The following is a 17,805-nucleotide window of genomic DNA, read 5'->3' as shown; positions in this document are numbered from 1 at the left end:
GGCGCCATCCATAGATCTTGACTCAAAGTCCTTACCGAAGCCACCACCAACTCCCGTATTTTGACCAACAACAATTTCATCACTTTTGTATCGTTCATACCTCACCTCACTTTTTCATATTTCGGAATGTCTCATATCAGTACAATTTTTCAACAATTTTGATTCAAAAATTGAGAGTTTTTTTTTATAAGAACGGAAAGAAGAATTTTGAATTGTACTTGCATGTTTTAATTTGTCATGTTTTAATTTGTCAGGGATTTAATCTCATTGCCAATAAAGTTTTTCCAAATTTATGCTTTCTTTATTTGCTTTTTTCCTTTTTAAACGTAATAAAATATTCAATTAACAGATCTTCCGTTAATTTTCATTTTTTACTGCAACAACATTAAAGGCTGATGTATTAGAAAATATGACTTATGTATCTGAGTTTCTCAAAAATAAGGGATTTTTATAATTTTTAAAAAATAGGGATAAAATGTAATTGAATGTTAACACTATGAGATTTATGTTGTTAACTTTGGAGTCCTCCTTGTGGGCCTACTATACCAGAGTGGGCTTCTTGACTAAACTCAATGTTGGAGCAGAATTGCACAAGGTCGGCCCACTCAAGGAAGTGGTCCATCATTCTTGCTAATGTCAAAATCAAAAGTAAATGCTCTGCTAGTTTCAGATTTGTCTTCTTCAATGATATCACTTCACTTTCACTACTGGGCCCTACACTTGTTGTTGTTGCCAGCCACACGTGAAGACAATAGCCTTGTGCATAGGTGGAAGGTTCCAATTGGTGAATCACACAATCAGATAGCCTTATACCATCTGAGCTGCTGATTTGGCCTATCTCATATGCCACGTACACAGATATTGGCTAACGTGAGTAGTGGAATTTCGATTTGTATTAAAATCCAATTAATATGAAGCATGTTTCTTAAAGTAGCAATCCCAATAGAGATTATTTTTTTTAATTCATATAGATTTATATCTGAGATTTCTAATTAAAGAGGGAAAGAATTTCAATCATTCAGTACAACTTATATTGATGGCTAACGTGAGAATTATTTATACACGATATGACAAAGTCAGAATTTTGATATGAGTGTTCATGAATACTTCCAAGATTTAGTATGTATATATGAAAAGTAATACTTAATCTATATTATAATTTTCTGTCAAATGGTATTCGACTGACCACGTAGGAGATACATAACTACGCCCGTGCTTGTTCATATAATAGTCAGGATTTGCTTGAAATCAGCGGATACGAAAACGATGATATGCATGAGCTGGCTGATCCTAAAATAGTTCATTGTTGACTCCTATTTTCTTATTACATAAAGTTGATTTAATGATTAGAATAAAAACTAAAAAAATTAACTTGTGTGATAAAATCATTAATGACATTCTAAATCTGGCGGTGGACTCACTTGTAACTTTTAGCCCATTATATTCCTTTGATGAAATGAATTCACGGGTCTTTGATGCATTGTATAAAGTCAGAGTGTGTCATATTCACTGACCATAGCAGCTTGTAACTGATCTTATTCAGTCACTTTCTCAACATTTTCTAGAGAAGTAACCTAATTAAGCACCTACCCTACCCCAATCCCAACTACTAGCCCGCTTAGATTGACTTATAAGTTGTTGAAAATAACCTGATCAATTTAAAATTAATTTATGTTTAAAATAAGCCCAAAAAATAATAGATCTTCTTGGCTTAATTTATCTAAAATAGCTTATAAATTCTTTTGAATAAGCTAAGGCAAACATGCTCTACATCTTGTTTTCTAGTTCATTATTTGTTCACTGCTTCTAGTTACTATAGTATTCCTAAAATTCCCAAACCTGCCCACTCCTTAGCAGTATGATTGGCCCTACCAGCTGCGTGACATTTCAAGAAAATGACAAACTGTGTCCTTTTGCGTTTCAAGTTACGTTGGTGTAAAATCATAATCTTGTAAATATACAAGTCTGATAAGAAAAGACAAAAAACATCCCCTCCTAACATGATGAGTTGGTAACTTGGTATCTGTCACTTAACTAAGGATTTTTCTCACACTCAACTTTCTTTTATAAGGCAAGCTAACGGAGTTAATAAAACATAAAACTAATACCTATATCCAATTAACACAACTAATAATAGCCAAATGTCACACGTGGTCGTATATAGATGTGCTAAGGTTACCCGTTTATATGGGCTATTGCTTGCAAAGAAATTGGGCTTTTAAAGGTATTCAACGTAATTGGGAATTGGGCTAAAATATTAAAAGGACTTGATCCATCTTATCTTTAGGTCTCTGAAATAGTTCACACGAATTTCATTTAATTGTACGGTTTGTTGTCTTTCATTTTTATCCTTAAAAATCGAATTTATGTCTAGTAGGACATAACTTTTCATATATATTTGTGCTCAGTTATGTAAGTTTCAGTCATATGTGTCTGAATGCAAAGCTGAAGAAGTGAAAAAAAATAATGTTCTTTAACCTGAAAGTTATCTAATACTGGTATTGGTGCAAAAAAAAAAACACATTAGATGGGTAATACTTAAATGGGGCAACCAAAATTGGAAACCCAATGAAATTTTAGAAATGGTTTGAGCAAGTCATATTTTCATGAGCTTATTTTGCCACTCCTACTTGTATGCCAACCCAGGTTGGCCATTGTTTCCTTTGAGTTTGCCGATGTTTAGAAATTAATTAAGAGAAAGAGAAAAGTTGAAAGCTTATGTTTTCTCTTGTTTTAACGTCAATGATGAGATATAAGGCATTTTTTTTTTGTTTTCCAGACATTCAACCTTAATTATGAGACGAGGGAAACAAAGAAGGTTCTTCTTCTTTTGCCTTTTCAACTCAAACTAGAGAAAGCTAATGTAAACATTAATACATATATACAAATTGAATCCTAAATAGCAAAAAGAAAGAAAATTTGTGGAACATAAAAAATTGAGAACTCAAAGTATTTGAAGTTTGAATTGGAGATGCACTTGTATAAACTTTGATTTCTTAACTTACACATTTGATTTTATATTTTGGATGTCGGACCTACGCAAGCAAAATCAATTACGATGTGAAAAGCTGCAAAATAGCCTTTTAAACTCCATTTGAAGAATAGAAAAGAAAAAACAAAATACACGTCATATATTTATTCTTTAGCTGATGTCATATTTTATTTTTGGCAAAACGCGTTATTCAACACCGGATCGTTCAATACGATTTACTTACATTAATGTAAAAAATAGTTTTGTGATCGATCATGCAATATAATATGCGTCGGATGCGGGTAAGTTTTTACTCCATAAAGCGTATGGTGAGATCTTTGACAGATATTTCGTAAAAAGATTGGACAATTTCTTACATGTGATTCAATCAACGCGTACGTACACATCTGTTACGGCATTTGCCTTCAAGAAAGAAAAGGAGAGCGACTCAGTCACTATTTATATGTTGGTTTTAATTTTTAATGTTTACGTACTATTAACTAATAATTCTAACGTCACTCATGGAAGTTCCAGTAATTCTCTATCCACCTCACATTGCCCTCATTTTATTCTCCTTCTCATCTATTTGTTGATCTGATCTTCTTCTAAGATTCCCAATATCATATTGCTTATACTCTTTCTTTTCTCATTATCTTGATTTTCCACATTGTTTTCTATGTGCTAAAGCATTTTAGATTGTATTCGGGAAAGTGGAGAATTTGCTTCTTGTATTACATACAGATATGTTTTTTTTTCTCTGTCTTGCATCAAGATTGAATTTTGGCCGTTGTTGAATTGTAATTCCATGTGGTGTAGCTCATTGCTACTGATTTCTAGTCAAAAAAGCCTATCTTTTGAGGTGGGTTGATTAATTGTTGTGGTTACGTGCAGCTTGATATAGCTTTGGTGGAACAGAATTTGGGTTGTTAGTAGTGAGCTATGAAATGGTTTGTCTATGAGAAAAGATTTGTGTTTACTAATCTTAGCATACATATAGTAGGGTGGCTTAACGCGTGAAGCAATGAGTAACGAAAAGATGAAGACAGAAAAAGAGGAAGAGAGGCATATGGATCCTTTGTTTCCTAGATTACATATAAATGATGCAGATAATAGAGGTCCAAGAAACAAAATGGCTCTTTGTGAAGAGTCATCCAGGTCGCCTCAAAGTTTCACCTCTACTTCTACTCCTACCCCTGGAACAATGTCAATGCTGCCTCTTCCGCCTAATGGTGGAAACGCAGCTTCTTCTAGTCTTGTAAGTACTGAATTTAGTGTGTTCTTCCATAGACGGTAGAGGGACTTCCAAGTATTGCTAATATGTTATTTGGTATAACTTGTTGGAATCGATTATGAACTCCTTTGAATTTTGCATTTTGTAAACAAACTAGACTATTGATGAACACAATTAATTCTATATGGTCTAAGAAAAAAGGAGGTAAACTAGGTTGTAGATAAAATTATAGTAGAAGCATATACTGAAATATTTTCTTTATTCATCATCCAAAACCTTTGGATTTTCAATCTACTTCCATTCCTTTTGTTTACTTATTGCTTGTGCTGTTTCAGATTGAGTGAATCTGTTTATCCCCTTCATTCATTGCCAACTCAAGGTATTAGAAAATTGTACGTTTGATTCATAGATTATGCAGTGTCTTTCCTTAGATGGGATGAGAATTTCTTAAATGCTTTCGACCCATTATGACTGCTATCGCCAAGAAGGTTCATTATGCTGTCCCATTCGATCTGCTCACACGAGCTCTTGAACACCCTGTAGGTTGGTTGCAACAAAAGGAATTATTTTTCCCACAATTCATCTGAGTCTTCTCATTTTGTTGAGATACTTCATCCATATTCTTCTGGAGGGATGAACTTTACTATGAGACGTCCTGATGTTCCACCAGTCAAGTCGCTAAATCCTCAAGTTTTATGTCTTAAAGGGAATTTGCGTGGTACATCTCAGCTTAATCCTATTCAGCCACACAGTTTATCATACTATAATAGTAACCCTTCTGCCAACAAGTTGGGAAGGGAAAATGATTTTTGTGGTCCAAATTTCGTAGCATCAGGGAAACCTCTATATCATGGCAACATACATAAAAGCGCGGACAAGGAAAAAATGGTTATATCAAGCTCCAAACCTTCTTTGAAATTTCAAAGCGTTTTCGAAAAGAAATCTAAGGATAGAGACAGTATGCAACTAAAGTGCAGGGAGCATAGTACTGGAGATCTAGCTAAGTGCCAAAAGAGAGAACATTGTGTTAAACTACCTGCTCCTCATCTGTCAAATATAGAGAAGACAGTGGTGCATGAAGCTCCAAGTCCAGGACATAGCAAGCTAAATATTAGTAAATCATCTGTATCAAGTGCTCCGGAAAATAGATGTGGTCTGGTAGGTGACTTGAATAGATGTAGTGATTCTTATTCTGAATCTGATGAAGACTCTTGGATTCTACACAAAAGGAAGGCTGCAGAAAATGTTACATATGTGAAGCATGAAGATGCCACGACTAAGAGATGTGCTTCCATAATGGAAGATGCGCCGTGTTCCTTTCTTCCTCACAGAGACAACCATCAGAGTCCGAAGAGAGTTAAATCCTCTTCTGACTGTCCTGAAGACCAGATTAGTGGGCCTCCAGATGTAGGAGCTGCAGACAGAAGTGAAGGAATCTCAGAAGCTTCGTCCTTGAACTCTAGATTAGTAGAAAAAATGTCTTCAGATAGTGTCATAGCATTGATAGGTCAAGAACTATTCTGGAAAACAAGAAGAACCATTACACAGTAAGTCTATTTAACTGGTCATCTTTTATGTATATCCAACTTATTGTGACAGTAGAAATGAATTCGTGTGGCTTGATTGAGGGGTTAGTCGAAGATATGTGCTGATCCTAATTTGTCTACTTCCAACATGTATCATGCACATATCATATCATATATATCTTTTTCTCGCTCCATTCCATCTTTATAAAGGAGTTATCTTTGGGATCTATGACCAATAAAGTTGGATGAAAACCAAAGTAATCAAATTGGCATAAACACCATATTCATACGAATACAAGAACCTCAAAATTGTAACTATTAATATGAAGTTTCATGTTAGTCTAGCCTATAGGTCTATGTTTTGTTGTCTGTCACTGCTTCACTGCATAAACCTTAAAATCATGTTCTTCAACAAATTTCTGAGAAATAATAATGTCTAGTTTGCAGGACAGAAATCCCATCTTTACTATGTCATAGTTATGGCCCCTATGATGACTAGCTGTAATGAGAACAACTATTTATGTTAAGCTGATCTTATTCTGTTACCTTTTCCAATATTTTTTCTGAAATCTATCATTTCACTTGCATTTCACTATTTTGCAGCCAGCAGCGGATCTTTGCAATACAACTTTTTGAGCTACACAGACTAACAAAGGTACTTTAGACTTCTATCAGTTAGATTGCCATTTCTCTATTGTTATCTTGAAGAGACAAAGCGTTCAAGAGTCATACGAAGGATGATTAGTTTAGTCTTTCATTTTCGATGTCCTGCCAGTATGTTTAATAGATGGGAAGAAAAAATCTTCTAAATCAACCGACCATCGAGGACCAAGTGCAATAAAATCAACATCTAGAAGGGGGTTAAGGAGATTTTTTAGTGTTTTGTTTAAATTTTGTAAGAACTTACTTTAGCATCTTTACAGGTACAGAAAATGATGGCCAGATCACGAGATATATTTTTCAAAGACAACTTCTATCTCCACCAACCTTCTATCAAATTTTCTTCCTTGAAGACTTTGCCATGTCATGATGTTCTTGAACCTCCTGTCGTGGCTCTTGAACAAAAGATTTCTCCAAAACCAAACAACTTTGAGCTTCCGGTAGATAATGTTAATCTTCCCCTCCGCAAAGATAATGATAAGAAGAATATACCACAGCAGTCAGCTCAAAAACTAAATGTAGGGACACCAACATCGATATCTTTTGTATCCGATCCAAAATTAGCACCTCGGTCCTTCCAACCACCTCCTGGATATCAGTGGTTAGTTCCAATAAGGTCACCTTCTGAAGGACTTGTTTATAAACCTTATACAGGACCTTGTCCACCGCCTGGAGGGATCATAGCGCCAGCTTATGGTAGTTGCAGGCCTGTGACTCTATCTCCACCAATAGGTGGAGACTTTGCGAATGTGCCTTATAATGTACCGACTTCTCACAAGCAAGGTGTTGGGATTTTTCCTGGTCCTGTAATCTTTGATCCGTCCTGCATTCAACCTTACTCCATGCCTGTGGTAAAGCCATCTGCTTCAAGTTCAGCTATCGAGCAAATGAATCCACTTTCCAGAATCAGGTCAAGTGAGAAGGAGAATAGTCCATTTATGCATGATGCCAACTTAGTTAGGCCTCATCAAAAATCACGCAACATATCATTCCAGAAGAGCGCGGTCATGTCAGATTGTGATCGAATTATTCAGGCGGATAGAGGGAGTGACATGCAAGGAAGTACAGCAAGTAGTCCTCCTGAGAGGGTGCAAAAGGATGCACTTGCTCTTTTTCCTATCACACCAACTGCAAAAGGATCAGATCAACCAGTTCAAGATAACGACACGGAGCAGCAAATTCAAGTGATCAAGGTTGTGCCCCATAACCCAAAGTCAGCATCTGAATCTGCAGCTCGGATTTTTAGGTCTATACAAGAAGAAAGGAAAATGAATTACTAGTATGCAAAACCTTACAACTTAATCTTGTAAGAAAAGCCCTTTCTGTTGTATGTTTTCCCTTATCTAAATTTCCTTCATTTTTTAGTTTTCCTCTTGGATTAAAGATTCTTTACTGTATATATATTCAATGGAAAGTGAAAAGCAATACAGGTTCATTCTTTTTCTACAATATCTTCCTTCTCTTGATTCTCTTTCAATCATCCTGCTCCTTTATACTTACTGACAATGTACATTGACAAGAAACTTGCTAAATGTGTAGGACTACAGTAAAGATACACGAGAATGTACAGTTAAAAATGTTTCTTGGTTAAAAAAAGAGATCTACTTCTCTGAAATGAAATTAAGGTGGAAGTCAGTGGAGGAAGGATATGTTCATGTTCTTATCTTTCAGCAGAATGTACAATTTAAACTTCTTCCCGGTGGCACCTGTGGCGTGTAGCATAATGTATACAATGTCTTGTAAGTGGCTCGATAGCTCGTAAACATCTTTGATATTTTCTGTAAGCTTCAAGTAGCTTTCTCTAATTTAGTGATTCATCTGGCTGGCTACGCACATGGATATTCTTCGTATGTAAAATGACTCCCTACAGCCCTTTGTTGAACAAAACTTAAGTGTCAATCATTCAATCTTCAAAACTGAACAAAATTTTGGGTTTGATATGTTTCTGGACTTCTGTTTAATCTCTCTGGTTGTTCTTGTGTCAACAATAATTAAGTTGAGCTTTGTTTTGACGATGATGCATAATAGTATTGATGTATCATACTGCAAATAGAGCATCCAAATTGTGATAGATGTCGAAAAGTTTACACATGCTAGTACAGTAAACATCCAACTCAAAACATTAAATACCGGGATTTCATATAAAATTATCATAATCAAGAATATCGATATATCTTTTGTATAACATGGGCAATGTCTATCATGTCATTAGGCCTTCAGCAATCATGTGGCAGAAAGCTGGTTTTTGTACTTGAATATATCAGATCACAAAGCAATGGAATTTCAGAAGCCTAGATACTTGGACGAGTGTTTTAATAAAGGATCTAATGCACTAGGAGAAAATTTTCTAGCAAAAAGGAGACAATATGAAGTCGTCTGGTTACTGTAGACACAAGTCCTCTTGCCTTCTGAAAGTTCCTTGAGAAACTGATCTGTAACATCAGCCTTTCCAAATGTAGCAGGATGAGCACCACCTCTAGACCAGTCTACCCAAGTGAGACTTGTATTAGTAAGGAGATGAGGAGATTGGATGTGCAGCATTGTTGGGAAATAGTGTTCATCAACATAACATGGCGGTTTGCAGAACTGTTTAAATTTGGGGTAGTATACCTCATCTATAACAATGTCAACAGCCAATTTCCTGTTTACTTCAAACCACTGAGCTCCTTTACGCCATTGAGTGATTTCAACCTCAGGTGACATCTTCTCATTGTAACGCCCTCTTCCAATAGGCCTAGGATCATCAAATGAATTCACAAAGCTGTACCTGGATTCTGATATGTAGCGATAGACAACACTGAAGTTGTGGAGAGGAATGCACGACTCTGATAGGACTATAAACCATTCGTTGGAGATATCAAGCAATGCATTAGCAAGAAGCCGTCTTTCAGCATCAGTGATGCTAATTTTTCCCCACTCTGCCACCTACGCAAAATGGAAGCCACACACTTATGGCCAGGATACATATTACTGCTACAGTACTAGCCTCGTCAGTTCTACTTATCTAAGATCAACGTTTAGAAGAATATTAAAGCAACTCGGATCACTAAACCTTGCAAAAACATGAAAATAGGATCAACAAATATCTTTTTGACATACGGATATGGAAAAATTGAATCAGCAACTTTCATCCTTACGTCACCAAAAAAACTCAAACAAATCTTCTAATATAAGTAACAAATAAACTTCACCTTGTGAATGAAAATATTTCTGACATACAATGGTACTAGGTACTCTTCCGAAAATGTTACTATTGAAGACATAATTACGTAAATAAATTTTGCTCTGTCTAACTGCTTAAACAATTTCAAATGAGATGGTAACACTCTTCAACATGGTATCACAACATATCAAGATCTCATGTGAGGAGATGTTGAAGGCATAATTAGATAAAATGGTTCACAATCACATTACCTGACTAGGAATTTGCCTGCCATGAAACACAGATGAAGTTGGGAAATCAGATTTGTAAGATGGCAAGTTATGAATGTAGATTGAATAAAGGTCTTCATTCCCCTTGAAAAACCTCTCCCACAAAGGAGCCAAAGGAAGAGGTCCCCTCGTTAAGAACATGAACGCGATTTTAGGCGTTCTCTTAAAAGGAGAAGTTTTCATTTGAGGAACAAATGAAGCTCTCCAAAAAAGCTCAGCATCATTCATGGAATGATGCAAGTTTGATGGAGGCCTAATCCAATTTTCTAAACTATTTGGTTCTTGAAAACATGGATGTATTCTTGTTTGTACCACAGGAAGTACATTCTTCAATTCTGCAAATCTAAGCATAAACATACTTAAAATTGACAAAACAATTCCTAGACCCAAAAACAACAAGAGAAACTGAAGTATTTTTAATGATAATGGCTTGTTGTCTTTGCCATGCTCCAAGATCCCCATATTCCCAAACTCAACTTTCAATCAACACCAAATTGGCAAAAAAAATAATTTCTCAATTCTCTTTTTTATTTTTGTAGGAAAAAAATTCCGTCTTTTTTTTATCTCAGTTCTCAACAAATTGCTATGGGTGATTCATTAAGAAAATTAAATAAATAAGCGAAGCTTTTAAAATTTTAAAACAAAATATCTCAACAGAGATTATGAAAATCCATATAGGGGAGGTAGAGCTGTTCCTTACCATAAAGGGACTCTATTACTATTATTTTTTTAAAAAAAAACAGAACAAAAAAGGGATAAAAACTAAAATCCCAAGATTTGGCTGTTGGTTTTTGGGCTTTAGAATTTATCAAAAGACACTAGTAATTGAAGACGTTTGGGTTATAAGAACAAAAGTGATTCTTGTTTTCACAATTTATTCAAGTCTGTGCACAGTATTCTGGAAATAAATTTTCATCAATTTATTCAAGTCTGTGCACAGTTCCCAATATTGATGCTCTGTTTTCAGGGGGTGGAGGGGGGCTTTCCTATACGCATAATCGTCGCCATAATTGTCTTCTAATGTTGCCTTTGAAACTTCCAATTTAGTGGCGTTTTATTCAAAACTTTAATGCTCAGCCTTTTCAAAATACTTATTATTTTGATTTTTAAAAGTCAATTTGACTAAATTTTTCAGGTGTTAAATTAGATTAGATTAATTTAATATTTTAAAATTAAAATTTAGATTTAGAAAATCCAATCTGGTATATCAATATGGTGGAAAAAATATGTTAAAATGTTGATCAAATTATTTGTAGTTATATAAATTGATTGAATAAAGGTTTATGGAGTCTTTCTTTGATAGAAGTAATTTTTTTTTATAAATAACTCATTAATAACTCACATGTTATTATTTGAATCTCAAAAAACGAAAATTGAAAAGTATTTTGGAGGGAGTAAACTCACAAAAAGGTTTTTAAATCAAAACTTAACGAACCAAACTTCACGTACTATGAGATTGCTCTTTTCTTGATTCCAAATCTCGTTTTCAAGCTCTAAGTATGAAAAAAATCTTAATAAAAAGCGCTTTCTCCTATAAATTTTGCGTAATGCGAATTAAAATTAATCAAATTCTAATACAGATATCAAATATTGAATAAAAAATAACATGGATAGCGAAAAGTCTACATAAGTTAGTTGCTAACATAAACAAACTTTAAAACCATAAGCTTTTTACACTGAAACGTCATCCTTTTTGATTGGGGATGCATGGTCTATATTTAGAACGTATATCATACTCTCTCATTTAGTTCTTATCCATTTTAGATTTTGCATGCTCTTAATTAATGTTTGGTACTAGATTTTGAAAACTGATTTGAGAGTTAAACATTAAAAAAAATAATTATTTTTTTTGATATGTTAAATGTGTCAGTAAAAGTAAAATTTTATTTTTAATAAATAAATAAATAAAAATGAATGGATGAATATATATATATTTTTTAATTTCTTAAAAGTCAGATAGTGCCTAATTTACTCTATTTTCTAGAGTGGATAAAAATTCCATGGAGAATTCAATCTCTCTGTCAACTGTCAAGTGCTACAAATTACGTGTCGTTCGGTTTATGTAGTAATTAATAATGAATTAATAGGTATATAATAAGAAAAAAAATTATTATGCGATGATTAAAGAAAGGATTGATTTTATACAAGAATTATTTACTCTAAAAGCATTTATGTTCTTTAAATAGTCTAATTTGTGTATTGCTAATACTTTTCATTTTGAATTTTTCTTCTAAGAATTGATTTACTGGTGGAATATTTTTGTTGCTTCCGCCTTGTCAAGATCATTTGAATAATCTTATTGAACCAATATCCCCTTTCCCACATAATTATTTTGGACGAATTTTCTTATGTGATTAATTACAAAGAAATTGATTTTCATTTTTCGAGAGTGACTTTGTAAACATAAAACATTAACCTTTCCTATTGTAACATATTATATATGTCACATAGTCATCAAAACCTCTAAGATACTAGTACAATTTACTAAAACATTTAAGACAAATAAAAAGACGACAATGCAAAAATAAAATAAAATAGTATTAGTATATATATATATATATATATATATATATATATAGCATAGTCAGGACATATTACAAGTAACAACACGTTATTCACAATCTTTTTGTGAATTATCAATGTAATCTTTTTATATTGTTAGACTTGTCTTGAATTGTCCTCTTTATAAAGATAATAAATTCGTCTAGCTAGGCACTAAATACTTAGTTGTAGAGTGGAAAAAAAACAACTGTAGATTATCCCATATTATGGGCAACGACTTAGAGAATAGTTATCGAAATTCAACGTGTCTAATTATAACCTGTCAAAGTTTTTTTTTACCTAATTTCAGGTCCAAGTTGACTAGTTTGGCCAATTATCGATCTTTTCGAAATATAACTTACAAACAATTAAAGTGCATTAGGGGTCTTCAAGATGATGTTTTCTTGTCCAATTTCATGACACACATTATTTGTTTTAATTTAGGAGACTTGATTTTTTCTTAAGACTCCCATCACATATATCAAATAAAAAATGTGGGTACGATGGATATTCTTTTGTTTATATATTACTTCAATTTTTTAAAAAATTAATATGAAATTTATTTAAGGTGCGATATGTATTCCTTTTTACTAAACCGCACCAACCTAGCTAGCTTATCAATCATTATTTTTAACCAAGCTTTTATTTGTCACAATACTTGTATTATTTGCTTTTGAAAAAAAATAATAAAAAATATGTCTCTTATGCTACACCAATAAACTAAAAGTGTGTATATAACATGAATTTGTGACATTTCTTATAGATCAATATTACTATCTTCTTTTTCTCCAACATTTTTAATGCAAGAATTGTCAGGCATAACATATGCAGTTATGCATTATTTCTTTGAACTAAAAATCTATCAATCCTTCTCCTTCACCAAACATAAAGGACGATTACAAGTTGAAGTATAATTTACAAGTTTGATCACGATTACGTCTCATGATAAAGCTGGTTCTTGTTAATAGACAGTTGTCTTTCATTACACTTCAAACCACATTTTTATAAGTTTGAATCATAATAACATTATAAAAGATGATCATGCGAGGAAATATTTCCCATGCTTAAATATAAATAAAATATATGATCTTATAAAGATCATTCAAAATCTTTTGTTTTATTTCCATTGATTTTTTGTGAAAATTTATTGTATATTCAATGATTGATCAAAATTTAATAATAAATAAATAATAAAAGTGAATAATTTTTTTATTCAGTTTTATTAATAAATTGCATGAACTTACATCCATCAAAGAATGATATTTCTATACATATAGAATTAATCGTCCTAATTAATTTGTCCATATAGATTTTTCTAGGTGGAATTAAAAAAAAAGGTAAGATTCAAAAGAATTTTTAAAAAAGGTTTTTTTTAAAAATATTTTAGAAAGGATCGGTTAGGGGAGGTATATATATATATATATATATAGATAGATAGATAGATAGATAGATATAAAGATGTTTCAATAATTAAAACGATGTTAAATTAAAGATGTTTCAATATTTCAGAAATTTGACAGTCTTAATATTAAGATGATGTAATAGGTAGTCGCTAAATTGGATTGTCAAATATTTGTTGTAAAATCTTACTCAGTACTCCCTCTCTCATTTTGTCTTATCATGTTTGTCCATCAGTTTTCACCTGATTTTACCCTTTTTTATTTTTTTATTTTTTTATTTTTTTATTTTTTTATTTTTTTATTATCTTACCCTGTTCATCTCTTCTTCTTCTTAACTTAAGTTCTTAATGACTTCATCTTTAATCCCACCCCGGACATACATATGGCAACACATGTCCTTTGTAAGCGGACTTTAAATGCCAACATTTTTCCTAGGAATTTATAGGTTAATCCATAGTCGTTATTAAGAAGTTAACAAGCTAACCATATACTAATGTAATTAATTAAACCTGTATATAATAATTTACATAATAAAGTAGTAAATCAAAGTAACATCATATCTTTTGAGAAAAATCAAGTGAAAAACTATAAGAGACCTACATGATTAAACCGAGAGAGGTTTCCCTTTCGGGAACACCTGAAGGATTTGAAATCGAAGGACTTCACACCCACACAATCACACTTATTATTATTTCAAACTTTAGTACAAACCAGAGAAAGATTTTAGGGAAGTGAGACTTGAGTACATGAAAGGGCAGGGGAATATGTTGAAGATTTTTTTTCTCTAAGGATTCTCAAAAGCTCTACTTCTTTTGTCTACTAACTCACTCTTATATAGACTTAGAGATATGAAATGAAAGGCCTAGGATACGCTACGTGGCTCAATTATTTATGGCCGACATATTGATAAGATTTTCTTAATAATGCGCGTCGGGTACTCATTGGGCCCCATCGTCACATGCATTATTAATTGCATCTTTCAATAATGACAGACATCTCGACTTAGACAGATGCGTGCTTATCAATATTTTTTCCCTTGACGGATAGTGATAAAGTGACAGCACTTACAAGACACTTGTGAGCATACCAACATAACACACTATGCACATTCATAATTAGTAATCCACTCATCTTTATGTCTTTCCACCTTTATTGAATTAGCTGTATCATCTTTGTCGTTGTCTTCTGGATATATATGTATTCTAAGTATCTAGATTATGCAAGGCAATAGAGTCAAAACTCATGTCTGAATCGTCGTCTTCATATGGGTCTTGAGCATCCTGATAATTATTGTTCCCATAGTCTCTTTTTGAACTTGGTGTTCTTTAATTTAACATCGTTTTATATATATATATATATAGGGTAGAGTCGTAGAGATGATAATTTTCTCAGTGGAAAAAAAGAAATAGAAAAAAAGAGGGCAGTTCCAGTAATATAATGTTGTATTCCAATTTCGCACGAAGGGTTTCACTGTCGTCTTCTTTTTAAGTTCGGAAAACGGTCAAAAATGACTTAAACTATGTGAAAGGAATAAAAATGTCATTTTTGGCTCAAAAATATCCTTGACGTAAATATTTTGGTCCAAAATGCTCTATTGTTACTTAATGGGTCAAATAAATATATTATTTATTTTCTTTTGAACACATTCTTTTACTAATAATTACTCCCTCCGTCCCATATTAGATGGATATCTTACTAAAAATATTTGTCTATATTACTTGATCACTTACTAAATCAAGATAGAATTAATTAAAATTTTCAACTCCTACAATTAATATGGCCTTTTAAATGTAAACAATTCCAATACTAGATATTTCTATACTCTATGTATATTGCATTGATATAAACAAAGGGGTAAATGGTAAAATCTTCCAATGTATTAATGATTTCTTAATCATCATGTAAAGTTGGAAGTACCCATATAATATGGGACGGAGGTAGTATATTTTATTTGCGAATGTTTATCCTACTTCAATTTGATAAATAATAATAAAAAATCTTATTTTATTATAATTATTTTTTATCTATATCTAAATAAAAATTAATGATGAGCTTACTATGATCTTATATATATGACCTATATTATCCATTAAAAGGATACATGAAATTATTCTATTTTAATTGATAAAATGAGATTAAGAAGAAAAAAAAATCTTCTATGTTTTTATTAGTTAAAGTGGTTTTAAAAGAAAGAAAACAAGATTAGAGTCGTTTAAAAATAATATTTTTATTCGGAACAAGATGTATTTTAAAAGAAAATAATAATATATTTCTTTGAAAAATGACATTTTGACCTATTTAGTAAGAAGAAATACATTTTTGGATCAAACTATCAACGCATGGATATTTTTGGACCAAAATATTAACGACAAGGATAGTTTTGGATCGAACTAGAAAATGAAGGACATTTTTGTTCATTTCAAATAGTTTTGGACGGAACTATAAAATGAAGGGCATTATTTTTATATCATATTCCGTTTTAAGTTTATTGCATCTTCTTGTGACCCTTTTGCTTGTGGCGGTGATGCATCTTCGCATTCTCTGTGTATTCCAATTATAACTATATAGATTAATTTGTGATCCAATTGACAGGGTAGGTGGTGTGAAATAATGACAGTTCCAGGGCAACTAGTTTGGGAGATCGTCAAGAAAAACAACTCGTTTTTGGTGAAGGAATTTGGTAATGGTACCGCCGGTGTTGTATTCAGCAAAGAGCCTAACAATCTTTACAATCTTCACTCTTAGAAGCATTCTGGTTAGTATTGTAAACATGATCCTGTGCTTATGTCCATTAAACAATTTTGGTTTCTCTTGCCAATGGTGGTACTTGGAGCTTATACATATTTACATTGTAGTTGAACCTCATTCTACCATTTTATTTGTTGTGGAACATAATCATTGACCTTATCTTTAGCGATTTAAATATGGAAATATATACATTCAAATTATATTATGTACTTCAACTGTTTTCAGTATTTTATTAGTATGTTTTATGAGGGGAAAGCAGTAGCCTAATGGTTGGTAAGAAATGAACCTTGGGCTTATCTCAGTCCCAAAAATGAGCTACCTCATGAAGTAGGATTGCTCAACCAAGTATTTGAAAATTGGACCTTAAATTGCTCGGCCTAGTATTTAAGAAAAGTTAGCTTATCAACCGTTGCTCAAGTCGTGGCCTCAATGGTTGATAAAAAATGTACCTTGGACCTATCTAAATCCCAATAGATCATGAGTTGCAAGTTCATGCTAAGAAGAAGAAGAAGACTATTGTTGGGAGAATTTTCTGAATAACATTGAAAAAAGAATGAATACTGCAATGTACAATACGACTATATATGCTAATCTGATTCATCTAACTACATTTAACTTTAACCAACACGTTAACTAATCATCCAACAAACTAATAACAAACTAACTACTATTGTAACTAATTATAACTAACTAAGTCCAGCTCAACTTCCAGCTCATTTTGTATCAATCTTCTTCATCTGCTCAATACCCCTCTTCAAGCTAGGTGGTATGAAAATGTTCTTCATCCTTAGCTTGGAACTCAGATAGAAATGTTGAAGTGTGCCAAGACCCTTAGTAAGAATGTCAGCAGGTTGCTCTATGGTAGACATGTACTTAATGTGAATAAGACCAGTCTTGATTTTTTCCCTAATGAAGTGCCAGTCTATGTCAATGTGTTTAGTTCTCTCGTGAAACACTGAATTAGCTGCAATCTCCAGAGCACCTTTACTATCATAGTGTAAGGGAACTAATAGTTGTAGCTCAATATTTAACTCTTTGAATAAACCTATCAACCAAACCATTTCAGCAACAATTGATGCCAAACTCCTATATTCAGCTTCAGCTGAACTTCTAAAAATAGTAGACTGTTTCTTGGATTTCCAGAAAATCAAAAAATCACCAAATTTGATCATGTATCTAGCAATGGACCTTCTGGTATTTATATATGATCCCCAATCAGTATCACAAAACCCTTGGAGAGACTTAGAACCATGAGAGGACATTAAAACTCCAAGTCCAGGAGCTTGTTTGATGTAC

General features: G+C 32.8%; 3 protein-coding genes across 4 annotated transcripts; 2 read left to right on the top strand and 1 right to left on the bottom strand.

The window, feature by feature from the left end:
* Window positions 1–3,992: 3,992 nt before the first annotated feature.
* LOC129901265 (protein EARLY FLOWERING 3-like) lies at window positions 3,993–4,610 on the top strand. The gene is made up of 2 exons (XM_055976399.1): window positions 3,993–4,226; window positions 4,538–4,610. Exons 1-2 carry the CDS (start codon window positions 3,993–3,995, stop codon window positions 4,544–4,546), a joined length of 243 nt encoding a protein of 80 aa, XP_055832374.1. The 3' UTR covers window positions 4,547–4,610.
* A 222-nt stretch (window positions 4,611–4,832) lies between these two features.
* LOC129901263 (ELF3-like protein 2) lies at window positions 4,833–7,837 on the top strand. Of its 2 annotated transcripts, none has more exons than XM_055976397.1 (3): window positions 4,833–5,749; window positions 6,332–6,383; window positions 6,658–7,837. In XM_055976397.1, exons 1-3 carry the CDS (start codon window positions 4,836–4,838, stop codon window positions 7,666–7,668), a joined length of 1,977 nt encoding a protein of 658 aa, XP_055832372.1. In that variant the 5' UTR covers window positions 4,833–4,835; the 3' UTR covers window positions 7,669–7,837. The 2 variants fall into 2 exon arrangements, with proteins under 2 accessions (XP_055832372.1, XP_055832371.1); XM_055976396.1 differs by having other exon boundaries at window positions 6,652–7,837.
* Window positions 7,838–8,502: 665 nt separating this feature from the next.
* Window positions 8,503–10,882, bottom strand: LOC129901264 (glycosyltransferase BC10-like). The gene is made up of 2 exons (XM_055976398.1): window positions 9,803–10,882; window positions 8,503–9,313 (listed from the first exon to the last, which is right to left on the bottom strand). The coding sequence occupies exons 1-2, from the start codon at window positions 10,280–10,282 to the stop codon at window positions 8,672–8,674; spliced, it is 1,122 nt and encodes a 373-aa protein (XP_055832373.1). The 5' UTR covers window positions 10,283–10,882; the 3' UTR covers window positions 8,503–8,671.
* Between the last annotated feature and the right edge of the window lie 6,923 nt (window positions 10,883–17,805).

Source organism: Solanum dulcamara, chromosome 8, assembly GCF_947179165.1.
Source record: "Solanum dulcamara chromosome 8, daSolDulc1.2, whole genome shotgun sequence".
Taxonomy (NCBI): domain Eukaryota; kingdom Viridiplantae; phylum Streptophyta; class Magnoliopsida; order Solanales; family Solanaceae; genus Solanum; species Solanum dulcamara.
Note: the sequence above shows the minus strand (reverse complement) of the source record. Positions and strands in the feature narration are given on the sequence as shown.